Here is a 27,842-nt window from a genome sequence, read left to right on the forward strand (position 1 = left end):
CGCATTAGACGTCTTATGTAGAAAAACTAACTGGCATGCTTATTAACTTCATGCCAACAAGCTGTCACACGTACGTCACAATTTACTCGTTCTTTCTATTATAAATATCAATTATTTTTGATTAAATTGAAAATTCCTAAGTATTATCCTAATATTCTTATAGCTAGAATGATAAATGTATAACACAAAATTAAGTTTAATGTAGTGTAATCATTATTGAAGATGATTCTCTTTATAACTATTTTATACTAGTAATATAATAATAATCTTCGTAATGAATGCACTACTGTTACGTTAAATATATCTATCTAAATATTGTTTTCTAAAGATAAAGCATAAAACATTTACATGCTATACTATATGTTATCATTATTAAATGAAAAAAAGCGCATTCATATAAAATTAAATTATATTTTTTTAATGTATCCAAAATAAAAAATTTCTGCATAAAATGTAACTTTTTGTTGTATATAAATTATACAAAGAAAAAAAAATAAAGAAATTAATATTTATTACACTATGTTAAATAAAAATATTCACATTTTTAATATAGCAAAACATTTATAACTTGTACTTTTTTAGATAAATATTTAAAGCCCTATTTTTACGTTTTTTTTATTGTTGTAAGAAATTGTATTATTTTCTATATGTAAAAATCTACATGTTATGTGACTCTAATATAACATTTATCGTTGATACTTCCTCAACCAAAAATATAAAATTTGTTAATACTTGTAATATTATAATCAGTACAGGTCAATTGAAAAATCCTAGATACATACTTTAAAATACAATAGAAGTATTATTTTGTACGACATACGTATAACAGCTCAGCATTAAGAAAAGAATCCTTCCATTGATATCCTAAATGGGATATATTTGTTGCGCTTAGTTTTATATTATTTTTTTTAAACAAATATATATTTTTAGGGTCCCAAATCTTTGTCCATTATCGTGATTACAATGTTTCAATATTAAATGTCCTGTAACTATTACATATACTTGTGTTACAAATCTCAACTACATCTAGCAGTATGCTAGTATAATATATATTAGACTGTCTTTTTAATGAAAAAATTTTTATACCTTTTAAAGAAAATGTAATAATAAACGAGAAGTGTACTGTCAATGTCATAGTTTAAAAAATATATCATGTAACTACAGTTCCCATGCATATATTGTACATGGAATATTTTGTGCATGCAATATCAACGTTTACTTTGGTAAGATAGAAAAACTATGTACGTTGCATCAATTATTACTGTGATATTATAGTTTTCATAAGTAAGTATTATAACAGTGCAAAGCATGTATTTGCTTTTCCATTGTATCCAATTGAATTATTAAATTTTGATATACTATTTATGATATTCTTAAGAAATACGTTTTAGAAGCAAAAAGTGCAAATATTAACAATGGGATTCCAATGAAAATTTCGGACCTAACTTGTAGAGACAACTGGTGTCTGGCAATACGGGCACTCACGCTGATTTGGAGCGCACGTTGAGCATACCACGTAGTGATTACAAGCAAGAGTTACAGTGCGATTTTGTTCTTCACAAACCATGCATTTCGCTGCCGTTTCTCTGTACAGCACCTGGAATGGCAAAAGCCGAAGTACCTATATTGTTTCATGAAATAATTCACGCATACAAATAAATACTCTTGAAAAAATAACTTGATAATCAGTCATTACTGATAGCATAAATTTACAAAATGTTCACATTTCTTTAACGACATTATTGATGTTAAATCTTTTATGCATAAATAATGATATAAATACAATTTTATGTACATTCTGATAATATCAATGTTAATACTAATTTAAATAATGTCTTGCGTACCAGTCAATCAAGTCACAATAACAACTTTGTTTTACCTTATCTATTTCTTCAAGATCCGAACGAAGTTGCGATTGAATTGATTTTAATGTTGCTATTGAAAGTGATCTCAGTTCGCTAGTTCTTCTCAATGTATGCAGATATGGACCACCACTGGCTGCTTCATTTTCAACACGTAATGCTTTTACTTGCAATAAAGCCTAAGAACGATTAAAATAACAAAATTTATTGTTTGGTTCTCTCTTATATTGTATTTTATACAGAATATTAAACATAAGTATCACTACTATACTACATAGAATTTAAAAAATAGAATTTTAATAAAATAGATATAAATACAAATAAATTATGCATAATATATTATTATAGATTAAAATATATTTTTATCAAGAAAAAGAAACGAAATTTAATGGTAATACACATGAAAGATATTTTTTATATTCTAAATTATCAATAATGACAGATATGATAAAATTGTTTGTATTTTTATTCACCTCATCTCTTTGTTGTTCAGCAATATTTGCTTTTCTTTTAGCTTCTTCACTTTCTAACTGCCATGCTGCACAAGCTGCTCTGGCTTGATTAATTCGTTCATCCCATGTTGCCAATTGGGCACGACTTGAAGTCAATTCTTCTCTGAGTCTCTGCACCTATAATAAATAATAAAAAATCTAAAATTGTTCAAAATTGCTTTTATAAAATAATAAAGTATATTATAGCTATATATATATATATATATATATATATAGAGAGAGAGAGAGAGAGAGAGAAACTCTAACCTCAGATAAAGATCCTGTGTTACTTGGACTAATGGAGAATGCACTAACCAGTGGAGATGCTGGGAGAGGTTGTGTACGAGATGGTGACATTCCTTGGCTTGCAAAGTCAAATAGGCTACTATTAAATCCACTAAGCTTAGAAGCTGAACTACTAAGTTGAGACATATGATTGCTAAATGGGTCTGAAACTTGATTCATAAATGGCATTGTCTGAAAATAACCCAAAACAAGGATTATTAAAAAAAATTACTAAAAGTCTTACTATTGTTTTTAATTAGTTATGTAAACAAGCTTACCGTATCTATGGAATCTTGATGTGAAAATCTGTGCCCAGTAAGGAAACCGGCTGATTGTAATTGTTGAAGAGGACTTGAAGTAGATGGAGAGAAATTTGTCAGAACAGATCGTTCTGTCATTCCAGGAATATTTACTGGGGCTGAACTACCCAGTAATCCTGAACTTGCTAAACCCGCTGATATGGAATTACTAATTGGAGAATTAGTATCCCTATGAATTGATTCTACTAAATTTAGTGGATCGTCTAAATGTAATTCATCTAATGCGTTTCCTAAAAAAACAAAAGAAACTATTTTAGCCGAGCAACATACGTGAATCACACATACATATAAAACTAATAATATTTTTATTATTAACTTTTAATTATAAATTACCACACACATACCTACTACAGATTCAACAGTGTCGTTTGGATAAAATGAATTAGATAATGGTGATACGGTTGTTGCCAATGAATGACTTCCTAAGGTTCCATTTAAATTATAAGTGATAAACAGACTTTGTTTTTGTTGAGCCTTTTCAGCTTTTGTTAATAATGGATCACTGTCTATAGCCACCATTTGTTTCCTTATTTCACCCTATTAATAATATTACATTAATAAGAAGCAATTTTAAAAACTTTAAGATTAGAACATCTAATTAATTATAAATAAAAAACAAACTTACAGCTTGTAAAAGAGAACCAGGATTGTAAAGTATACTAGTAAGTTTCTGTTGGGCAGAAACATTCACAGCATTGTTAGAACTGGAATTATGAAGTTGAGCACCAGGAGCTTTACTATGTGAGCTATTACTACCAAGACTACTAGTACTCGCTGATTCAGATACTTCACCACTTCCATTCTGAAATTTTATCAGTTGATCAATCCATTTGTTAAACATATATAATTATACTTTATTATTAATTAAATTTCACTTATCACAAATCTACATAAGGACTAAAAACTTACACTGCTATCGCTAAGAGGTTTATCCTTGTCATGACTGCGCTTATCAGGTGGTAAAGCATTATTGAGTATATCTGCTAAATTTGTGCCGCAATCTATGGGTACCGCCATGTCCCTCGCCAGACTCATTTCTTCTGTTGGCAATACTGGTCCATCAGCACACCATACCAATGTCCCAATTTATCAATTTTGAGAAGCAATTTTGATGATAAAGCTTATTATTTTCAAGAAATTTAATTGCACTTTGCAGAATGCCAAAAATAATTTTTACATAATATAAGAACACAGCAGAATGTTCATATATTGTTGTGAAATATTAAATCAAATTTAAATCAATTATACAAAATTAAGTTATCTATACAATGAGAATAATGTATTCGCAATTTGAATGACATAATTTTCATGTTTGATATTATTTCAAATACAAAACTTATTTGCAAAATATTCTAAGCCTGATGAAATAGGTAACAACTGTTTTACGTACGATTGATGAGGGTACACTCACGGTCAACATGCGCAAATGCACAGAAGACTCCACGTGGACAATAACCAGCCTGTTGTACATCATTGCATTTAGTTGATTTGTAAATTTCAGGATGAAACTGTTGCTCTGTACGGGTATGACAATATGTGCAAGCATCTCCTTGTTCACAATTTCCAGGTTCTCCCCATTCTTCTCCATGCTTTACATTTGGACATGGTGTTGATCTAGGAAAACGATAACAATAATAATATTAAAATTATACCAAAAAAATGGCATTTAAAATAGAATTAAAAAAACATTAATTTACCTATATTTGTATTTTCGTGGACTACGCCTTTTATCTTTACTGTTATGATATTGTGGACAAGCATAACCCTGACGACAAAGTCTTGGAGGTCGTTTACAAGGTTCTGTTTTATAATTACTAAGTACATAATTTGTGTCCTGCCATTTTGGATCTTCATTCATCAAGTTCCGTTCCTTATCAAGAATGTTTGGTCCATTGGACGAAGAATTGGGATCTGTATCTGGATTTTCCAATGCTTGTATTTCTTTGATATCATACACAGGTGGTCGTAAATCATGATTGCCATGCGCAAAGGCACAATGAGGTCCATTTTTAACACAAAAACCACGTGTGTCTGTATCATGAACACACATGCATGTTTTGTAATAGCGAAGATGATAACGTCTCTCAGTATCGCCAGCAGTACGATGTAAAAATGGGCACCTGTTCAAGAAAATAATTTGTGAAAATTTGCTCTATTTTGATATCTGAATATTATTATAAATAGAAAAAAATACATAAGCTAGATAAACAATATACATCTACTACTTTTATAAAATTATTGTAATCATGCATTAGTATTTTTTTTCATTTGAAATGAGATAATATCATGAGAAATTAAACTGCCTGATAGATCAGGAACTGAACCCAAGTTTCAATATTTCACATAAAACCACTCATTAGTACTCTTCATAATTCAATTATAGCATATTATATTCATTCACAAAATATAACAAATATACATCATTTACTTTATAAGAAAATCATTACTACATCTAATGATAAGGACTAATCTACTAATGACTAATCTAAGGAAAATATGTTTATATAAATGAAGATTAACTAATATAATGCACATACACTTTAAAGATAAGCATTATTATGAAAAAAAAATCGTTTTGAAAGCATATTATTGATAGTTAAACATAAAACTGCTACAATTAAATAACTATTGAAATGTTTACTTTTGAAATCATAAAAACCATTTTCTTTATATGCATGAATTGATAAAATTTAATATGAGAAAGAATTAGTTTCAGTATAATCATTAAATATGATAATGACATTTCAATATATAATAATGGTCAGAGTATAAATTCAATACTTAACACTATTTTTGGAGTATCAATATTTTATACAATCCAAAAATTAAATGCGCTAATAACTATTATTCAACGTATTTATTGAAATTAAGTATATTTTTGATCAGCCAAAATGTATTTACTTTTTTTGGTATTTTGGTTGACACAAAAAATAATTAAATAATAAACATTAATGATTAATTCAATAAATGCAAAAAATTATATGTTATTTGATTTTATAATTTGCACATGACATTTAAATATATTATATAAATTACAATTAACTTAAGTTATTAATAGCTGGTATTATATTATAAATATATCCTGCATACAGACATAAATTTAATATTTTCATCAGGATCATATCTAATATTTAACATATAACATTTAATTTTTTCTAAAATGAATACTACTTCTATTGTGTATTATTATTAAAAGAATAATCTTACATTAAAATCTTGTAACAAATAAAAATAATAAATATATAAAAATATATAGATATTCTATATAAGAGATACACAACGCATTTATCTCATTGTCAGACTTAACTTGTTATATGAGTAGCATAATACATGCATATATACTTCGCATTATAAAAAATACTAAGCTTTTTTTAATAATAAAATCATATGTCCTAAAAAAGAGTCATTTAAATAATAAAACAATATATTTTAAAATATTTAAACTTTATATTCTGATAAATAATCAAAACACTAAAATACAGATAAATATATGATTCAAGATATTTAAAAACAAGAAGTAGAATACATATTTATGTTTAAAGTATAAAAAATACACAATTAAAGCAGTGCAATATTAAAAAAAGAAAAAGAATATTACACCAATATTTAAAATAAAATTTTCTATATCATGATTATAAAATCATGTGATGACATGTAATTCAGATACAATGTCCATATAATGATAGAGTGATTCAGAAAAATGATTATATACTCTATGAAACAGAGTACATTTTTTAAAAACAAATAAATTTAATAATTAACAAATTACGAAATTTATAAATTATACTTATTATAGTAATATATTTAATACTATCACATTCAATTGCATAACAATGTTTTTATACTAATCATATAACACATTAATTTCTCATACTATAATTCATAATATAATGAAAGAACACAAAATAATTAAAAAATAAGAGAAAAATATATAGTATTATATGAAAATTTGGAAAAAGGTATATGTGTATTGATTTAATATGTGAAAAAATACAGTAAGTGTACTTAAAATTAAACACCGTTACGCTTACTAGATTCTTGCTTGAAATTATTGGTACGAACTTAGATCTGATATTTTATTAGATCAACATTTAAAAATCAAAGTCATCACTCATCAGGAGAGGTAAAACAAATGTATTTAGTTTAAACAATCCTAAATATTAACAGAATGTATTAGAGTGTTTGACATACCTTAAATGATTGTTAATTAATCGACAGAAATGTATATTATAGTCTAAAAGCACTGAGTATAAGTTCGACGTACCGTCCTCTTCGAAATCCACCGTTAGACTGACTCGTTGTCCTTTATGAAAGTTCTTTTATTGATTGTTGTTTACATGACTTTCCGAAAAAGGAAATTTTATTTAATATGAATATTATTCTCGTTATACATATGTATCTTTCAGAAAGTCATATAAACAACAATCAATAAAAGAATTTTCATAGAGGACAACGACCCCAGTCTAACGGGAGATTTCGAAGAGGATGGTACGTCGAACTTATATTCTGTGCTTTCAGACTACAATATGCGTTTTTTTTTCGATTAACAATCATTTGAAATATATCGAACACTCTAAGGTACTCTATTAATATTTAAGGATTATTTAAACGTATATAAATTTTTTTTAACGTTCCCGACCAGTGATTACTTTGATTTTTTTTTTTAAATTTTCATCTAACAAAATATTAGATCAAATTTGTTTAATATTCGAAGTATATTAATAGATATGTAATCTTTATTTAAATGTACTATTGCTTGAATATTACTTAATTATACCCCGCGCATATTGTTACATCTTATTTAACCATTGAAAAAAAGATTATATATATTTAAAACTTATTTGTACAAAGGAAAGAATTTCGATGTTTTCTTTACATAATTTTCGTATCTGCTTAATCATTTGTTATATATGTACGAACCATTTGGGAAATCCGGAATTATCAACAATGCGTAGACATTATTCACAATGGCAGGCGTTTTTGGGCAATGGAGGAATTGTATTCATATTTCTTACATTTTTTAGATATCGAGCAACCGAATGCCCCCCCCCCTCCAATCACACACACCTCTTCGTCACACACAAAAGCGAGTGTGTGTGTGATTGTGGGGGGGGAGGTGGTCGGTTGCTCAATGATGTATTCTTCTCAACATCGCTTACATAGTAATTTGATATTTTATAGGATACCAAAGTATTATGTACAATGCCTAAGAACAGTCCGTAATAGTTCTTCTGTTTTCTCCATTGCCCAAAAACGCCTGCCATTGTCAATATTGCCTACGCATTGTTCATAATTCCGGATTTCCCAAATGGTCCGCAACATATACATACCTTTTAAGTTAAATTTATGAAATATGTAATTAAGGTATACTAATGTATATATTCCTAAATTGTCTTCATCCTAAGCATACTATACCAATAATTTTCAAGCAAAAATCTAATAAGCGTAACGGTGTACGATTTTAAGCGGCACTCACTATGTATATATATATGTATATAATAGTAATTTATGAAAGTGCAACAATTCTACATAAAAAATATAAGCTTAAGACTTCAGAATGCTTGAAATTTTATAATAAATACTACATTATACAGTAAATATATAAACAATAACAATAGTCTATAATAGTTAACTTATAAAATAATCTATATATACCACAATATCGGCATACCGAAATACGACATTTCTATCCTTTGTTGACTTATAACAAAATAAATATACTGTTAGATTACTGATTATTAATGTAGATTACTGTTTTGTTAATATATATCTACTTTTATTTATCTATATATTGCTATATATCTGTAACTGAGATTTCACCTATAATCGTCAACCAATTTTTCTTGTTATTATTTACATATTCAAGTGATAAAAAAAGTTTATTTTAACTAATATACGTAAGGATAAAATGTAGTCTTAGTATTCATGCATAGTAATTTATAAACTTTCGCGCAGAAAAAAAAATAATTTGACAAAGAATCGATTAGAATTTTACATTCGGCAAGTTAAAAGTTGAAATAATGTTGTACAAGAATTTTTTCTTGTCCAAAAGATTTTCGCAAATACTACATTACAAATTCTCGTTACGCACAAGATTGCAGTAAGTTGTACAGTGAGCAGCAATAATGGACCCAGTGAGAATATTCCCTCCATTTTCTCGAACTTCCCTTTCCGCATATTTGTATCCTTCTACTTTTATCGTATAACTATAAGCCTGGTGTTCATATTCATTGAAGATAAACGTAATGATTAGGTTGTAATGAACGAATTAAGATTTGTATTTCGTAATTTATAAAAATATTACAATTATTACTGTTTAATCATACGCGCATCATAAAACGTATTAATAACTATTTTTTTATAACTATTAATATTTGTTTATCTAGTCATATACTTGCATTAGTATTATTTATTTCTTAGTAAATCTTCATATATGAACTTCGTGCATATATAATAGTATTCCTTTCGTCCAATAGAAAATGAGAAATAACAGAAGTTATGTGTCAAGGGAAACTAAGCAAAATAGAGGATCCCCCCCCCCATCCTCATCCCAGGCGCCATTATAACTTCTCACTATACTTCCCTTACTAATGGTAACAGAGTCAGTATCTTCGGTTACACCTGAAACCGAAATAAGTAGGCTATTAATACTTGGGTTTAATTTCGAAAGAATTCTAGGATTGGAACAACTCCGGGTAAGCATTCTACAGGAGGGGGATGTGTGTGCATCGTGCAAGATGTTTTGCCATGCATTGTGATTTGAGCGATTTTAAATACTCCTAAAATATTTTTTTTCAAATTCTTATTTTCTTCATGCGGATCATCAGGGATAGATCAGAGAGACGTAAAAAGTTAGCTCGCAAAACCAACAGTCTCTTATTTTCGTCGCCATTTTTTTGGTTTCTTTTTATTAGATTCTTGTTCTCAACACCAACAATACTTTTCAGCAATTGTTCGTGATATTACATTGTTTTACATGTAAGATATTATATATCTAATAAATGAAAGATTTGTATTGGCATTGTTCTCCTGCATTATATTTAAAAAAAAAGAACAAATATACTCAATTGAAGAAGATTAAATAACAAAAATTATAAGAATCCAATATCACAGAAAAGTTGCATATCTCTCTGAAATATGTATATCACAAGTAAATCATTCTCTAATTAATCGTGCAATTAATTAAGATCTTGAAATCATGCGACGAAAATCTAAACTGTATTAAAAAATAATTCGGTCATTTAATTGTTTAATTCGTTTGACATCGCTTTAAAAAAATAAGATAACTATTCTATGATAAAATTCTTTCAATAATAACGTGCTATAACGTATATAAACGGTAAGATGTATGTATAATATGTACACATGGAAAATATATTGACATACATCATAATAATTAATGAACAATATTTTTTTAATAATTATTTTATATTTGCTTTGCTACATTTGTGGTTTCTATAGCTATATAAAAATATAACTCAAGAATATTGCATAATAGGGATGTCCAGCTGATTCATTTCGACATACTATGATGACATATACTTTTTTCATTTATTTTTTGCTAATGATGCAAACTACGAATAGTTAATACTGTATAATTTAGCAGAAGCAAAGATATAAGAATTAATAAAATATTCTTCATATTGTACATCTAATGTGAAAATATTATCACACACTCTTATTCTCCTTTCTCCTACGTAGGCGTATTTATTAGTATAAAATAGATATAAAAGATAATACTATTCACACAAGATCTTGTTTAGTACAGATAAATTAATGGAATAAATAAAGAGCTGTTAAAATTGAGAAGAATATGTTTAGTAAGTGCGTAAGTGATTTTTGTGTTGGTAATTCAAATCCCTGTTCCCTGTAATTGTTTTATGATGTACTCTCTGTCTGCTGTCTGTCTGTTTCTCCCCCTCCCTCTTTCTTTCTGTCTCTCTTTATTACTTACGAAAAAAGATGAAAGATATGGAAAAAATTCTTGTGATTAAAATACCGTTCGGCGTATACGTGTTTTAACGTCAAGTCCCACGAGAAACGCACGATATGAACGAAACATGACAAACTGCGCTTCGTTACAAAGGTTATTCTCGTTGACGAGTTATGCTATATATGTAAGTATACGTCATATATTCAAATAGAGAAAGAGAAAGAGAGAGAGAGAGAGAGAGAAGAGAGAGAGAGAAAGAGAGACAGGCATACTACGTATTACGGTACACGCGCGTGTCAACGACACAAAGAAAGGAGACAAAACTATACGCGAAAGGAGGGAAGGAAGAATATCCGGAGAAGAAAAAGAAGATGGGAGAAAAGCAATATGAAAGAAGTCAAGAGGAAATGTGCTATTCCCTCTAGGACGTAAAACGCATTTGATATAGCATACTTCTATTTCTCCCACTCTCTCTTGCTTAGTAGAACACGTTAGATTACGGCGTTGAAGATACGTTACTCGAAGGGCTAAGAAGAAATGGTTGCTCATGAGCCATAAGTGAGAATATAGAAAGTAATTAGTATTTCGTAAGTTATTCAAAGATATTTGATAATTGCTCACTGCTATTACGAACACAGTAAAGAGAAAACAAACAAATAATAAAATGAAATGAAAAATATTTGTAATAATGTACGATGGACGTTTAGCGCTCAATAAAGAAAATAGCAGATAAATTGATGTTTTTTTAAGATTGTCGAACGAATAAACGAGCGTTCAAATCGATGCGACGGCCGTGGGAAGAGTGCTTAGAAGGTAACGCGTCCGCGTCCGTGTTACCGTCATCGTCGCAGTCATCATCATCGTCATCATCGTTACTACCACCATCATATTTATCAGAATAATTAACAAATTTGTACGTTTACATTTGTCTGAGAGCAAAATAAGGCGATTAAAGGCAATACAAAAAAAATAAAAATGTTTTTTTAAGTCAAACTATAAACTTACTCATCTCCGTCCGGGCATATACCGGTGGTCTCGTCGTACTTAGTACAATAATTATCAGCACTATAGTTGAAGGTGCGGTCCCTCTTTCTCACCGGCCTGCGCCTCCGCTGGTTCATAAAGTGCCAGTTGAAGCACGTGAAGGGACGGTGCTGTGTACATTTGCGCTGTATAAAGAGGGGACATTGTTCGACGCGAAATTCCTTCAAGTATCTGGAATGCGAATCCACAGAGCTACACATTATTTCGTGGAGTTTTTTGTCGACGCGCGCGTCGTAGCCGCGCTGCTCGCGGTTCTCTCTCTCTTTCTCTGTTCTCTCTCTCTTTTTTCTCGCACTCCACTTTAGGTCACACACTTCTGGCTTTGATCTTTATCTCACTTCTCTCACGTAGCACGCGACCGGCCCGGCGGGCGCTACTTACGTGTAATGATTCGCCTTTTCCGCTTGAGCTGTCAACAAAGGTTTAGAGTCGGACTTCATCTTGGACACAACACTAGCGACCAACGCGCGCGCACACACACGGACGTACGAGCGAACGGCGGCGGCACACTTCGTCTTCTTCTTCTTCGTGTCGTCGCGTCGTTGCGTCGTCGTCGTAGTCGTCCTTGTTGTGTTCGTCGTTTGTCCGTTTGTCGTCGTCGTCGTTGTTGTTGCCGTCCTTAGTAGCTGTTGCCGTCACCGCGTCTTAGCCTTTAATTGTTCTCTTTTCTCGTCACTCTTGGCCACCTCTCTCTCTCCTCCACTACCTCGTCCTCATTTACTCTTGCTGTCTCTCGCGCTTCTTTTTCCTTCCTTCTTTATTTCGTTCCAATAATTCTACTGCTTTCTTACCCTCACTTTTTCTTTTTTCTTCTCTTGCTTTCGCTCACTCAGCCGCTCACTCGATCGCTCTTTGCCGCGCTTTGCCTCTAGCCTATCGGATGCAGCATACGGGACCTATTATGCGGGCATACACAACGCAATAGACACTATATTTCGTCTCCCTTTCTCGACCAATCGTTTTCTCATAACCGATCACGTGACTGTCCCACCTTCAAGGTCATCGATGTTTTGGTACACAACGTAAACACAGTCATACCATTTTACCAATCCATGTTCACGTGTTGTACACAATACGACAATACAAAGTATTACATAAATATCGCTGATAAATGTATCTTGATCTAAACACTCATGAGATACCGAACTTACATTTGCGTTTTTTTTTCTGTAAACTAGGAAATTCCAATAACGATTTATAATATCCTCAATCTAACATGGATCACACTGCTTATTCATTTCAGACTCTGATCATAGAGTTACACAATACTAGAAGTGAAATCAGAGCTCGTATCTGTAACTTATTTCTAACACTTCGTAACTGATCGATTAATGAATCTCCAATACTAGTATTTTTATTGGTCAAGTTTCGTCCAATGATTTCTTGTAAATCATATTTATTCAATTTTCCCTTGTTATGTTATTTTTATTTTTTTTTAATTTTTTTTTTGTTTTTTTTTTGAGTGTATCTTGTGTATATTATTTACAATCTATTTTTCAATCTTTTGAATGAATTTATATAGAATTTAATTGAAAATATAAATAAATTATTTTTTTCTATTATTTGAAATTTACTTTTTTCATAATAATTTAGGAATGTGTCATATTAAAGCTTATATGTATGCATTAAATTGGATATTTTTTATTTGTATTGCTAATTCCCTATTTTTTTCGCAAGAGTGTGGATAAAATATTGAATAGAAAATAAATATCTATTTATTTAAGAATAAATGTGATATTTTCAGAAAAATTATAATGAACTTCTTTCATATTCCATTTTTCTCTTATTTTATTTTAAGATTTTAATACAACGAAAATAGATTACGTTTTTGTCCTTAATATCAGTAGTGTTCGGTAATACCAATATCAATGAAAACGTATTGATGGCGTTCGCTTCTTAGTTCTTACAGGAGTATTCTATCGAAAAGTTCTACATAAGTAGAATAAACTGTTATTAACTAATCGTTAGATAATGGAGAACAGTCCAAATGCTTTAAAAAGATTTGCAAATGCTGTATTTAACGTAATTGATGCACCTGTTGTATTTTTTCGAGGTATTACCTAATCGTTCTTTGGTTATGTTGAACAAGTAATATAATCAGTATTTGATACATATTGTTTAAACAAAAAAGAAAGAACATTCTATTAATATTATTATTATAATTATTATTATTATTAGAGAAAATCGTTGAACCTAATCAACAGAAGTATCCTTGGTATCATCAAAAATTCCGTCGTGTTCCAACTATTGATGAATGTTATACAGATGATATAGTTTGTTTTGTTGAAGCTAATCTTCAATTTGAACGCGATAAGTATGCATATATAAATATTTATGTATACATAAATAATAACATATATATTAAATGTGAACTCTAATAAAATGTTAATTTGTTTTTACTAGGGCTGTAGATGATGCTATTTTGTCTATTTTGAGATGTCGATATGAAGAATGTGCTATGCACCATGGACTTGATGATAGAGAAATTTGTATTCCTCTAAGAAAAATCTATGAAGAAGCTAGTGGAGCTTGGTTTGCAAAATGTCACTATTATTACCTACAAGTATCAAAGTACAATTTAATCATATAGAAATATAAAATAATAACTTATTCAATTTTGTTTAGATGGTGATTTACCTCCTACACTTAATGTACAACAAGCGTTTATGAAACAAAAGCATCGTATGGTTTGGGAACGAAGACATGGTCCTGTAGGTAGCGGAATGAAGACATAAATATTATCTCGATATCGTAGAAAAGGGATTTAATACAAAATGCATACTTTTAGTTAAAGAAGTTAGTAATAATAAACATACATGGATACACATAAATATTGTATAAAACTTAATAAAATAAAAGTAAGTTATATATGAAATTGTGTATATTCTTTTATATATCATATAATAAAATGAAATGCTTTTAACAGTATTCATGTTTTTTTATATACAATAAAAACAAACACATCTTACGTTTCTAAACTACTGTTTTATTTTTGCTTATCGTTGTACAATATATAAAAATTCTATATGATTGTACATATGTATCAAATTGATTGATTGATTGATTACATTTTTTTTAGAAGATCTCATGTATTATTTTGTATTTTAGAATCGAATTACATATGTTACAATAATAAAACTTAACAAAATTAAGTGTATTAAAAGTTTATGATACTTGAACAGTTTCATATGTAAACTGATTTATATATTCATCAATTTTACACCCACATTAAAGAACTTTTTTTTGCAAATATTATGTATACTACATGTGTAGTTTTATATCCAAACGAAATACATAATAATAAACTAATTTGATGTGATTAAATAATAAAAGAAATTAAAATTAATTTTTTGTGCACACTATCTAACATTTCTTATTTTCACATAAATTATGAGATATATAAAATGATATTTAATATTTAGCATAGAAACATTTAAAATAGATAATAATATAATTTTACACAATAAATATAAAATAAAATCACACATTATTAAGAATAATTTAATATTTCATTAACGACCACATAATAACAGCAGAAATGGCTCCACTTAGGATTTTGTATCTAATTATCAGTTATAACTTAATAAATATTATATTATTTCCTACATGCATTACTGTTGATACAATTTAACAAAATTTAGTAATTAATTTAGCAATTTACGAAAACGAAAATAATTAGGAAAGTAACGTTCTTCATTACACTATTTGCAATTATAAAAATTTATAAAACCACTGTCAAACGCTGTTTACTATTTTTAAATTTTAATGAATAGTTATTGCTAATAAAACATTCGTAAATGTAAAAATAAAATATGAGATCGAAATCCTAATTAAGTAAATTGAAGAAATCGCTTATCTTCTTTATGATTGTTTTGTACTATACATTACATGTAGTATAAATATAATAGAAAGATTAAATAATGGTTTATTATGATATAAATAATATTTTGCTCAGGCTAATCTGTATTAGCTTTTCTATTCACACAACACACAAAATCGATGTAAATCTTTCACTGCTTCAATACTTTAATCTTTTTTTCTTTTCTAACAAAATTATTCAAAGTAATTATATTTTATAACTTTAAGTAATATTAATTTTTCGCTAAAATTTGATAATACATTATATGTACGCTTTAATTGCACCACAGTTTTCTTAATTTTAATACTGTATAGAAATTGTTATATTATCATTTAAAGACATTTTTTTGTTTTACTTACTGAAACTGTGTGAAATTTCTGAATATATTATACGTAATTTTTCCTAATTTTTACAAATAATCTTAAAAATATATATATATATACTTATAATATAATTATAAAATTATATATTAATTTATAAAACTCGTTGACTGTAATGAAATAATATGTCACAAATACGACTAGTAATAATAATAATTGTACAAATTGATCGTTATGTAAATAAATAAAATTAGAAATCTCGAGTTGTACTTGTTTCACATTATTCTGGAATCATGTACATTATTTCATAAATGCAAATAAACTTATAAAAATACAACTCGGAATCTATGCAGTTGTATGAAAAAATCAGTAGATTCGGGCCCATTAGAATAACTTTAAAAATTGCTAAATTTAATTTATAATTGCAAGTATAAACATTATTGGATATTATTCTGAAATATAACCTTTTACGGTCCTACGTTTAAATTATGTATTGAAATCCAGTTTCAAAACATATATTATAAACTTGTGTATATTTTTATCTTATACAATTATAAAGAACATCGAAATGCCATTAATACCTTTTAATTCGATATTCAAAATAATTGTAAAACATAAGAATAATAAGAAGTTAATAACAAATGAATATATATTACTTGAAATGATAAATCGAAAATAAATCAGATTGCAAAGGAATAATATAATAGAAACTAATTGATTTGTTTTGTCTATCTGATCACATATAAGGTAGGAAAAGTCGGCCCAAATCTAAAGTACCTTGCGAGAGAGTGCCATTGCGAAGGCACATTTTCCTTTATTGCTAGTACAATTATTTTCACATTCTTCTTATTCTATATCACAGTGTGTGGAAAATGCTACACGACTTTTGTATGCAATACCATAAATACGTGTCATTCGATATAAACGCTGCTCACTCATTTTAGATTTTCAATTTAGAAACTGTAGTTACATATTGTACATGCTCATATATTTTGAAAATAACTTCTGTTTTTGTTTTTATTCTAGTAAGATAAGTACAAATTAAATGAATGCATATGAATGAACATTATAAATTTCAGACAGAGGTACCTACCGACTAAAAGATAGTTTTATGTGTAAGTACTCAAATGATTGTGCAGCGATCTACCAGCGAGATAAAATCTTAAACGTGTATACTGTTTGTGAACAAAAATCTCTTGCATTGGATGCAAGCGCATCACAAACGAACAATATCTTTAAATTAAAACGATTGCCTGAATTCGATTGAGTTATAAGTCTCAATTTATGTTTAAGATTGAAGAGGTTGATTGAATTGAGCTGCCAAACGTCGTTTTCCTGTAAATACTAAAAAGGAATAAAATCAATAAGAATTAATTACATACAAAATGATAAAATAATACAAATATTCTTATGTGAACAATTCATGCTTACATGGTTTAGTAGGAGTATTGAGAAGTTCATTTTTCTTTCTATTACCAATATTATTTTCTTTTTCGAAATTTTCTGTGTTACAAACTTCACCAATATTGTCAGAATTAACATCTTGTTTTTCTATGCTATCTCGTGTAACTGAAATGCTTTCAGAAGATGCGTTTTTTTTCGGTGTTAGCGACAATGATGGTAGCGGTAATTCGGATGGATGTGGTGCTACAACTAGATTATGCTTGGTTGAATAATAAGGCGATGTACGCGGATTTAGGGGATTTGCAGCAGCTGGTAATAAGTTTTTAGTTGGTGATAATAAATTTAATATATCATCCTCAGACATTTGATTCCAAGCAGGTAAAGTTAATGGAGGTACCTAAAAAGTAATTATTTTATATTAAAGATGAAATTTGTCTTCAATATTCAATAACAATTCAGTTGTACAAACAATACATTATATATATATATATAATTTCTACAAATATAAAGAAATATATTTTAAAAAATATCACCCAACATACTTACATCTACGTTTGTAACTCGTTCATCTTGTGAATATAAAATTTTTGTCGGTGCTATCCATACTGATGACTTCCATTGATTATTCATTCTTATATCCACCTAATATTTATACGTATGTTTGTTTGTATATTTATAGAATTGTAAAAAAAACGATTTCTATGAAAAACTAATTAATTTATAATATAAAATACTTTATATACCTCAGGTGGCGAATCAGGCTTAGGTGGAGGAGGTGGAAAATCGTTCTGCATGATTGTTGGTGTATGTATAAAATTTTTAAGACCTTCATTGTTATTTTCAAATAATGGCCAATTATTAGCTCGTTCTTCTAAATGCGTTAAGACTTTCCAATGTTTTTCACAATCTTGTGTCCAAAAATGATTGTCTTCATTTTGTTTCCAAGAACCATGACCATTAATTGCGTGAGTTATCCATTTACCATATTCTTCTAATGTGGAAGCATTACTAGAGGCATTTATACGCGATGAAGAATCGCTTTCAAATGACTCATTGCTAGAATCTGTATCATGATATGATGAACCTGATGCATACGTGGAAGGTAATGCAATACCAACAGCTGTTTGAATAAAAAAAGAAAAAAATGTAAAAGTATAAATTATAAACTTATTAGGGGAAACATATTAATAAATTAAATAATTTACTTACCAGCCAATTTTTTATTAAGGTATATTACTTTCTTTTTCCGTTTATCTTTCCGTGTATCCTTTAAAATTACGGTACAAGGTAATGCTTGTAAGAGAGCTGTCAATGTTGGAAAACCATATTGAGCAGCTCTACATGCAGAACCATTAACTGCTAAATATGCAGCTTCAAAACGTGAAAGATTTAATTGACCTTCACAACTCATCATAACACGATACAAATTGCATGCAAAGCAATATAATGAAGTTAGTTCTATAAAATTTTCTTCATTGATTGTTTTAAACTGAAAAAAATTCATAATATCATTTATATTCAGTATTTGTTTTTCTCTTAAACGAAGATAAAATATTATCTTACCTGAACAACATGAGATAAATCTTTTTTAAGTTCTTCAATATTGCAAGTTTTGGAATAATATTGAGAATATTGCTTTTGAAATTCTTGTACAGGCATTTTATATTGGGGTTGATCCATTAATACTCTACGACATTGCAAAGCTAACTGCTGTAAGTGAGATTTATCGATTGCAACAACCACTGGTCCCGTAGCTAAATCTATAATCTAGTAATTAAGTAAATTAAGTTTTTATTAACACCAGTATTATAAAATAACTTAATGGAAACATTATTATGATTATCTATTATACCTTAACACTATCATCAAGTTTTTGCATGAGTTGTAATACAGAATTACAGCCAAATAATTCAGGACGTAATGCATAGCCAAATTGTCGTAAAAAGTTCTGAACAATATGGGAAACGCTAAGACCACTTTTTGAATGAGTTACTAGCTTTGATATCTGTTCACTTAAAACACGCAAGCCCTCTTTTTCTGTTAAACTAATTTGTCTTTCACCATTGCTTCCATCTTCAATTTTCACTACATCTGGTATAGCTTCAAATAATTCTATCAATTTAGTAAATCCATAATCTGATACACGACACTGATGACCAAAGTGATGATGATAAGATGGCACAAATTTATTAAACAGCATCTTACATTGAGGAACATGTCTCAATAATTCTACAACCTAGTGATTTACAAAAAAAAGAAATATAAATATATTTGTTTAATAACACATTAATAATTAAATGCATTTTACCTCAAATGCAAATTGTTTTGTACGCTCTATTTCCTCTGGAGTTTGTTCACGTTTAGGGATAGCTATCATTTTATCACCTCCATTAATTGCAGTCATAACTACTGTATTTTCTGATACTTCGCTAAGAATATCTTCTATTTCACATACACCATAATCAACAATATCCCATGGTTTGGCTAAATTCAGACATAATTTATTTTATTTATATATAAAATTATATATAAATTTATAAAGTTATAACTACAACTTTTTTTACTTACCTATCACTCTACTATAAACATTTGGAAATTCTGAAAGTGTCACTTGTTTACTAGCTTTTGATTTTAATACTCGTAATAGATCTGATGTAAAACGACGTACTTGAGCACGATGAGAAAGTGTTACTACTCGTTTATTTCCTTCTCCCATTACCTAAATTAATATTTACATATTAAAAAATCTATATATAAACAAATTAATAACAAATACTAATCTTATTTTCACATACTTGAACAGTATGTGTAAGTGCTTCTAATAAATCGATTAATTTGGTAAATCCATAATCAGCCACTCTACATTGTCTCCCAAAATGGTGATGATAAGCTGGAATGAATCGATTAAATGGTAATTGGCAGTGCGGAGCAGTTTTCAAAAGGTCTACTAATTCACGGCTAAACAAAGCCAATTGATTTGCTAATGGAGGGCTAACACACTTATTTTCTGAAAAAAATTTATACGAATATGTATATTAGTATTCTTTTACATTTACAGAATAGTATATATTACGTTTATAATATATATTAATTACTAAAATATAATGTAAATTTACCTTCATGGCTATCATCGTGATCTTTATCTACAGCCCAACTAAGGTATTTGACACTTCCAATACCTTGCTTTAATTGAACAAATGATAGACACGATACTAAATGTTCTAATGGTACACCATTTTCTATCACTTTCAAATGTTCTTGAAATTCAGCTGCATAGCAATTTGGCAAACTAAAATATGGTAGAAAAGTCTACTTTGAAAAATACATTTTTAAGTAACAGAAAAATAATAAGATTCATTAAATTAACATTTTCTTATAAAGTGTATTTGAAACAGTAATTAAATTTACAATGATTAAAGAAAAAAACAAGTTAAAACGGTAAAAACGTTTCTTCATTACATAATACATCTTAAGATAGAAAAAACAATTAAACTCAAAATTTAATCACTACTGGAATCACCGATAATAAAGTATAGAAATATTTGTATCACGTTATAAGAAATAGTATTATACAGAAATCTAACGTATTTAACAGTTTTAAATGTTTATGTATTAATACATTATATGCTTGACTAACGTATTAATAGAAAACAATACAAATTGAATATAAAATAAAATATACCTTGGTAGCGGCAAACTTCCATTATGCATAGTTAACAATTGCTCTATACGCGGGGCAAGTAATTTTAGAGAAATATTAACATTTGGCAGAGATGCCATTTCTTGCTCAGCCCAACCTTTATCAGTCCATGGTTTTGATGTATGTCTAGTACAATATGGCAATTCTACATATCCTTCCTAAATGTATTAAGAAAGAAACTATTATACGTTGTAAAATTTCTCAATATACATGATAAATTATATAATACAATATATCAGCAAAAAATATCGCTTTATTGTATAATCAAAGCTTAACAATGTTAGGAACAAAAGCTCTACTAATCATTGGAAATGCTCAAACTCGGCATATGTTTAACATCATGTATAATAACAAGAAAAAATAGTTAAATTTATTTACGTAAACATAAATTATATAACTTACCTGAGTTGGAGTACTAAAACATGGAGATGGTGTATTTCTATGATCTGGATTAAGAGATACCATTCTCCCACTAATATCTTCAGTGACAATACATACATCCTTCATTTTATACAATTCAGAAATACTAATAGATATCATAAAACGACTTTCATACATTTCTCTAAATTTAAAAAGTGGCAATTTGTGACCTGGTACTTCTTGCAAAAGCATTACAATCTGTGCACGTATAAGTTGTGGATTTGTACCTCCAGTATGAGCATACGATATTAGTATACGTTTATATCCAATTTTACGACGATGTAATTGAGAAATTGCATATTGTGCATCTGGCAAAGAAGCTACTTTGACACTAGCTGCATAATTACCATCAGATTGCATAAAAATAGATATGTGCAAAACCTATAAAATAGTTTTTATTAGAAAACATTGTCATAAAATCAAAGTAATTTTTTTGAAATAATTAAATTGATAATTTACTGTTACGTGCTCCATGAAAATAGTTGAAAGAATATGCTTCATTTCCTTTGGATCAATGTTCTGATCTAAATTGCTTACTTGTAATTCAATGGGTGTATAACTTCCATTAGTAGAACCATTTCCATTACGATTAATTGGATGAAAAAATTTCTAAAATAAATAAAATTCTATTTTATATATATATATATATATATATATATGGAACTATATTCTTCTTCTTCTTAACTTCTATTCTATATATATATATATATGTATATGTTATTTATTATTAACACGTTAAGTACCGAGTCTATTTTCTTCACATAGCTGTTAACATGTTAATAATATTGCGTGTAAATATAATATATATATATAATATTTAATAAATAATAAAAATATTAATATACTATATATCATACAATTTATTTTAACTTCTTTATTTTTTGAATAATTTTGCTTATATGGAGAGAAATGATTATTTGCTATTTTTTGACATACAAAATATTAATGTATTTTATTATATATATATAAAAGAATACTAATAATACACTTAATATAGTAAAACTCACTTCTACTTCTTCATTTTCTGAATCATTTTGTTGGTACGGAGAGAAATGATTATTTTGCTGGTTTATAACTCGAACCATAGTACCTTCGTATGGCGAAGGTGTTCTAGTATTACGTATAAACACAGAATGTTGATTCTACAAAACAATAAATTATGATATTAGATAATATTTGAATAAGAATAATAAAATATTTATATTTATAAATTAATATTTTCATTGTGTATATACTTGTCCATTCCACTGATTATTTCGCTCATGTTTTTGAGTTTCATACATAGGAGATGGACTGCGACGTTTAAAAGTATTTGTTTGAGAATGTACTGCATAATAAAGAATAAAAAGTAATAATTATTAAAACACTGTTATATACAATATTTTTATTGTACTTTTTTTTATATACTTAGAAAGTTATAGAATTGTGTTTTACCAGCCCATTCTGAAGCATGAATAAATGAATTGTGACCACCTTTGATAGGTCTAAGACATTCTGGTGTTCTTGATATTGTACTATTAGACGCACTACTGTCCCTGGCTTGTGGGGCATGAATTCGTTTGCTTGACAGTTTTGTTTTCTCCGGCTTAAAATAATTATTTTATTTTGAAATATATTTACTTTTAAAAAAATACAACATTTAATGAAAAGACTTTAAAATGTACTTTATATTGGTCTTCCCATAAATTACTGAAATGCTGGGAGCCAGCAACTTGCCAAATCAATGGCGATTGAACTCTAGTTAATTCATTATAACTTCTGTTAAATGTTACATCACTACTCGCTGAATATGGTCTAGCCACAAAAATTGGTGGTGGTTGAATCATTCTATAAATATAGTAATATAATTAATAATTTGTAAGTAAAATAATGTCATATAATTATTATATGTTGTTATATTATTATTCAGATAAGATCAAAGCTTCTAAACTTCATAGCCCGAATCGACAAGGATAAGATGAAATCAACTTGTGACTCTAGGGCTCTTTCTCGGAGTATCATCATTAAATACAATTTGATTATTTATAAATAAATATAATAGAATAAATAAGACATACCCCGAAGAAACAGTAACAGGAGCACAAGGTACTCCTGTCCAAGTAGTATATGGTCCTACCACAGGCGATGATGATTGATAATGTGGAACTTGAAGGGTTCGTGCACCCGCTATTGAAGCACTTGCACTATACATTTGCTTAAAAGAGTTTGCTATAATTTCTGATTCACTTAGAGCACGATTTCGAGTTATGGAATTTCCTACAGTCAAAACATATTTAGTTAAAAACTTTGCATTATATATAATAGCATATTGTTTAATATTATATGTATATAATATTTTTTGTAATGTTAATTTAAAAATAAGGAACAAAAATATATACATATATACTATTTTAAATTTATCTTTAAAAAGATTTGATTATATATATATTACACTATACAGTTAAGAAGATAGAAACATTCAAATCATGTGATCATAAAATAAAAACACGAACTTAAAGAAATATATACTTATGCGAAAGAAAATTATTGTCAAGATAATAACATAAAATAAATTTGGAATTATATACCTTGACTCTTATTGTTACTGTTTCCCGTTTCCTTGTAAAATCTTACCGAAATCTTTGAATCAAAAACATATTCTCCATCCATACGTTTCTGAGCCCTATAGAAAAGGTCACATTGTCATAAGACATAGTCAGCTGATAGAAATTATATATGGCAGTTTTATTTGTACATGACCTTGTAAGGTAATAATAAAATATACAAATATATACCTTCTTAGAAATTATTTAAAGAATCAAGAAAGTATAGTGAGTAGTACATCTTATTATACAAAATCTCAATTAGTATCATTAATCAAATTTCCATAATTAATGTTCACAGAATAATATGTATATATGTATATATGTATATATCTCTAATAAAACTCAACTTACCTTATAATAAATTAAAATCATCAGATTAAACTAAGGAATATACAAGAGTAAAAATAAACAATATCAATGCATTACTTAAAATAATTAATTTGAAAATATTACCAACTGGCTGTATTTTAACTAATCGAATACAAAGTATAACCAAAACAAAATTTATATATCAAGTATTTTGAATAATACTACAGTCGTTACATTGTTTGCTACAATTCAAATACTTCCTTACTTATGTCCTTCCCCCTACTCTACTGTTTAGTTCACAGATAAATTTTTTTGTTTACGTATATAATGACCCAATCAGAAAGAAAGAAATTCACAAGCGGGCTATTCAAATTTTAAGACATTAAACATTGAGGCAAGATTGTTTATACTCTTATTAGATAAAAAAATTGTTAAATAAAGAAAAGAAATTAATAAATGCTGGAAAGTTCTTAAGTATATACCTTTTTGCAGAAGTTTTTGAAGCAAAACGTACAATGGCAGTTTTAAATTTGATTCTGACTACTCGACCACCGCAATTATCAGACATTTTTTGAAGACGTCGTTTAATAACTACAACATCCTTATCTTCAGGAAGATTAGTTATTATTAGGTCATAATATTCATTAACCTGAAAAAGATAGAAGAATATAACATTAAAAAAGAAAATATTTCATAGTGAATGGTACAATAGAATGTCCCTAATAAATATATATATATATATTTTATATATGTATATATTAAATAAAAAGACTACCTTAAAAAAACAAATTAAGAGAAAATAAATTATTTCAATATTTTGTTAAATAAGAATATGTAAATATTGTAGTATTACACAACATATACAAAAAAAATTTAATTAATTTTTATAAAAAGTATTATAATAACCTAGTATTATAATTTAAATTTTTATTTATTTAAGATGATTTTATGTATTTAAATATTTCAATGAAATATATAACCTGTTTAGAACAAAAACTTAAAAATTAATAAAAATAAATTTACCTTTAATAAAGGTCTAGATGGCAGAGGTTCCATAAGATCCATAAAATCATAATGTTCATTCGCACATAATATTAATGCTTCTGAAGTACTTTTGTTATGAAGAAGTATCACATGAATTTTTTTTCTATATCTTAAATCACTAAGATCAGCAGCAAAGTCAATATCTCCAGATATTAAAATTATTGCTGCTGGACTACCATGAATATCAGCAAATCTTCTGATAGACTGTTTAAGTTTTTCATCAGCAGCATTTTTACATGTTGCGGCAACATGTATTAAATTAACCTAATAATAAAAAAAATTAAAAAAATATTTATAAAATATGATTTATCTTAACACCTCTATGATTTAAAGCGTGAAGCTGCATGCAATTTCTGGTGCTATATTTTGTGCTCTTTATAAAATACACTTTATAAGATTCTCATAAGAATCGCCATGAGTAGGACTCATGTTTTTTATATTTAGGCTATAGAGTGCATCACAGGTCTTATACATTGATATAATGCAAGAAGTTAATAAAAAACTTATAATTACTGTCTATGTATTTAATTTATGCTAATTTTATCTATTAATCTATTATCTCTCTATCTAGATTACCTGTGCATCATTTAATTCTTGCATTACATGATTATTTTCTTTTTGAACATCGCAAACAACAATAAATTCTGCTTCTCGATAACCGCTAAAAAATTTATCTCTAATCACTTGTGTAACTGCCATAGCAGATCTTCCTTTTGGAACCTATATAAAACATATAATAAAAATGTATTATAGAATATAATATTCTGTAATGTAGTTATATACAAATACTAATAACTTTAAACTAACATGACAATTTTCAATGTCCCAAAATACCCCAATTGGTGGTAAATATGTGGGTAAAGTTGGTAAATTAATAGAATTATCATGATGAAGAAAAGAACAGCCGTATCTATAATGACTAAATAATGGAGATACAGAAGTCTTAAATTCTGTTTTGGAAGCATTGCCATTATCTGAACCAGTATCATCACATGCTGCTTGACTTGTATAAATTTCTTTCGTTTCATGAGATGAAATTTTTTGCGCAGATAATAACTGCAATAACTCTTCGCTTGAATCTTTCATCTGGTCTTAGATATCGAAGAAAAATGTTTAAAAATCTTTATCCTGGTTTGTGCTTTGAAAACTCTCATTAGTGTTCTTTTAGGATATATACTGTAATGTGTTAAAAATAGATCATAATAAAATATTTTCGTATAATGTTAGAGTTATAAATATTTCAAAATTATTGATGTATTTAATATTTATTTTACAAAGTATAAAGTATAAGTAATGATCCTCGAAAATATAACATTATATTAAAATTTATGTAACAACTATAATGTAACATAAAAATACTCTTTATCTTTTAGATATAATTTATATAATTATCTTTATATTAGATATTAATAAGATTACTCTATTTTGTTACAATTTTTATTAAAAATAATATTCAATATATAATTTAAAAAATATTGCATTATATATATATACATAATTTAACTGTAAATATTAACATTATACTATTTATATATAAATAATAAAGAAATAAGTGTGTAAATATATAAAAAATTATTGCTTATATTAAGAATTTTTTAAATATAAAAAATCCTTTAAAAATTACAAATATTAAAAATTATGCTATGAAGAAAGCTACGTAGTGGAAATATTTGATAAATCTTAGTAAATAGAAATATTTATAATTACCTAAGAAATCAGCCTATTATTTTGTATATTTTCATTCATTACGTAGAAATAATTATACGTAACTTCGCCTCAGCGTTTTAATATACATAAAGAGCATGGAAAAATAGTATATTAAAAGAACAGTAAAAGATCTTTTAAAAAGCCATAACCAGAGTTTACACATGAAGAACAGTAGATTATGCAAGTAAATTTCTCTTACTTGATCTGTATATTTCGTTTTCCTTATACTTCTTTTTATTTCTACCACACTACACAATGCACAACACAAAGTATGTACTCCAATAAAAGCGTCCCTAGTGTGCACTAGCACATATACAATAGTATATACATATATTATAGTCCATATCAAAAGTAAAAAGAGTATCGAAATATTTCTTTGTAGTATAGCTTAAGGTATCTTTTATTTTTCATAACATTAAAATTAAAAGTTTATACAATTTTTAAAAATATAAAACTCGAGATAAGAATATATTATATGTATTTATGTATATTTATATATTTATATACATGTAAATAAGAAATTTTTATAGAAATAATATCTATGTAACAAATTTGTATC

At 27.7% G+C, this 27,842-nt stretch overlaps 3 protein-coding genes and 1 long non-coding RNA gene across 16 annotated transcripts; 2 read left to right on the forward strand and 2 right to left on the reverse strand.

Moving 5' to 3' along the window:
• Positions 1 to 923: 923 nt before the first annotated feature.
• Positions 924 to 13,311, reverse strand: LOC122513773 (RING finger protein unkempt homolog). 11 transcript variants are annotated; one of them, XM_043630291.1, is made up of 14 exons: positions 11,897 to 11,982; positions 9,357 to 9,579; positions 9,050 to 9,172; positions 8,614 to 8,658; positions 4,656 to 5,078; positions 4,349 to 4,572; positions 3,868 to 4,010; positions 3,584 to 3,760; positions 3,303 to 3,495; positions 2,917 to 3,188; positions 2,621 to 2,830; positions 2,336 to 2,491; positions 1,880 to 2,041; positions 924 to 1,597 (listed from the first exon to the last, which is right to left on the reverse strand). In XM_043630291.1, exons 3-14 carry the CDS (start codon positions 9,133 to 9,135, stop codon positions 1,442 to 1,444), a joined length of 2,247 nt encoding a protein of 748 aa, XP_043486226.1. In that variant the 5' UTR covers positions 9,136 to 9,172; positions 9,357 to 9,579; positions 11,897 to 11,982; the 3' UTR covers positions 924 to 1,441. The 11 variants fall into 11 exon arrangements, with proteins under 11 accessions (XP_043486226.1, XP_043486218.1, XP_043486231.1 ...); XM_043630283.1 differs by lacking the exon at positions 11,897 to 11,982 and adding an exon at positions 10,913 to 11,014; XM_043630296.1 differs by lacking the exons at positions 8,614 to 8,658; positions 11,897 to 11,982 and adding an exon at positions 10,913 to 11,013.
• Positions 11,255 to 11,884, forward strand: LOC122513856. The gene is made up of 2 exons (XR_006302905.1): positions 11,255 to 11,478; positions 11,642 to 11,884. It is a non-coding gene; the product is annotated as an uncharacterized LOC122513856 (long non-coding RNA).
• A 372-nt stretch (positions 13,312 to 13,683) lies between the features above and the next one.
• LOC122513847 (NADH dehydrogenase [ubiquinone] 1 beta subcomplex subunit 10) lies at positions 13,684 to 14,762 on the forward strand. The gene is made up of 4 exons (XM_043630320.1): positions 13,684 to 13,988; positions 14,114 to 14,249; positions 14,339 to 14,478; positions 14,561 to 14,762. Exons 1-4 carry the CDS (start codon positions 13,907 to 13,909, stop codon positions 14,668 to 14,670), a joined length of 468 nt encoding a protein of 155 aa, XP_043486255.1. The 5' UTR covers positions 13,684 to 13,906; the 3' UTR covers positions 14,671 to 14,762.
• A 2,126-nt stretch (positions 14,763 to 16,888) lies between these two features.
• Positions 16,889 to 27,649, reverse strand: LOC122516197 (meiosis regulator and mRNA stability factor 1). 3 transcript variants are annotated; one of them, XR_006303508.1, is made up of 26 exons: positions 27,284 to 27,649; positions 26,384 to 26,752; positions 26,153 to 26,296; positions 25,556 to 25,840; positions 25,015 to 25,181; positions 24,206 to 24,300; positions 23,696 to 23,894; positions 23,303 to 23,465; positions 23,073 to 23,223; positions 22,874 to 22,965; positions 22,646 to 22,780; positions 22,098 to 22,247; positions 21,621 to 22,019; positions 21,201 to 21,376; positions 20,635 to 20,807; positions 20,314 to 20,525; positions 20,087 to 20,237; positions 19,827 to 20,002; positions 19,371 to 19,754; positions 19,082 to 19,285; positions 18,728 to 19,007; positions 18,262 to 18,638; positions 18,065 to 18,160; positions 17,546 to 17,915; positions 17,208 to 17,458; positions 16,889 to 17,136 (listed from the first exon to the last, which is right to left on the reverse strand). XR_006303508.1 is itself a non-coding variant. In XM_043633816.1 (25 exons), exons 2-25 carry the CDS (start codon positions 26,660 to 26,662, stop codon positions 17,403 to 17,405), a joined length of 4,914 nt encoding a protein of 1,637 aa, XP_043489751.1. In that variant the 5' UTR covers positions 26,663 to 26,752; positions 27,284 to 27,649; the 3' UTR covers positions 16,889 to 17,402. The 3 variants fall into 3 exon arrangements, 2 of the variants coding, with proteins under 2 accessions (XP_043489751.1, XP_043489763.1); XM_043633816.1 differs by having other exon boundaries at positions 16,889 to 17,458; XM_043633828.1 differs by lacking the exons at positions 25,556 to 25,840; positions 26,153 to 26,296; positions 26,384 to 26,752; positions 27,284 to 27,649 and adding an exon at positions 24,575 to 24,604 and having other exon boundaries at positions 16,889 to 17,458; positions 25,015 to 25,060.
• Between the last annotated feature and the right edge of the window lie 193 nt (positions 27,650 to 27,842).

Source organism: Polistes fuscatus, unplaced genomic scaffold (genome assembly GCF_010416935.1).
Source record: "Polistes fuscatus isolate 324 unplaced genomic scaffold, CU_Pfus_HIC Scaffold1, whole genome shotgun sequence".
In the NCBI taxonomy this organism is placed as follows: domain Eukaryota; kingdom Metazoa; phylum Arthropoda; class Insecta; order Hymenoptera; family Vespidae; genus Polistes; species Polistes fuscatus.

Coding starts and splice junctions, on each gene's coding strand:
- LOC122513773 (XM_043630253.1), bottom strand. CDS start 12,135: ATGTGTAGCTCTGTGGATTCGCATTCCAGATACTTGAAGGAATTTCGC. Junction 2,831..2,916: donor ATCAAGATTCCATAGATACG/GTAAGCTTGTTT, acceptor GGTTATTTTCAG/ACAATGCCATTTATGAATCA. Junction 2,042..2,335: donor CTGAACAACAAAGAGATGAG/GTGAATAAAAAT, acceptor AATCGTTCTTAG/GCTTTATTGCAAGTAAAAGC.
- LOC122513847 (XM_043630320.1), top strand. CDS start 13,907: ATGGAGAACAGTCCAAATGCTTTAAAAAGATTTGCAAATGCTGTATTT. Junction 14,250..14,338: donor CTTCAATTTGAACGCGATAA/GTATGCATATAT, acceptor TGTTTTTACTAG/GGCTGTAGATGATGCTATTT. Junction 14,479..14,560: donor TGGAGCTTGGTTTGCAAAAT/GTCACTATTATT, acceptor AATTTTGTTTAG/ATGGTGATTTACCTCCTACA.
- LOC122516197 (XM_043633816.1), bottom strand. CDS start 26,662: ATGAAAGATTCAAGCGAAGAGTTATTGCAGTTATTATCTGCGCAAAAA. Junction 18,161..18,261: donor AGCCTGATTCGCCACCTGAG/GTATATAAAGTA, acceptor TATAAATATTAG/GTGGATATAAGAATGAATAA. Junction 17,459..17,545: donor CAATACTCCTACTAAACCAT/GTAAGCATGAAT, acceptor ATTCCTTTTTAG/TATTTACAGGAAAACGACGT.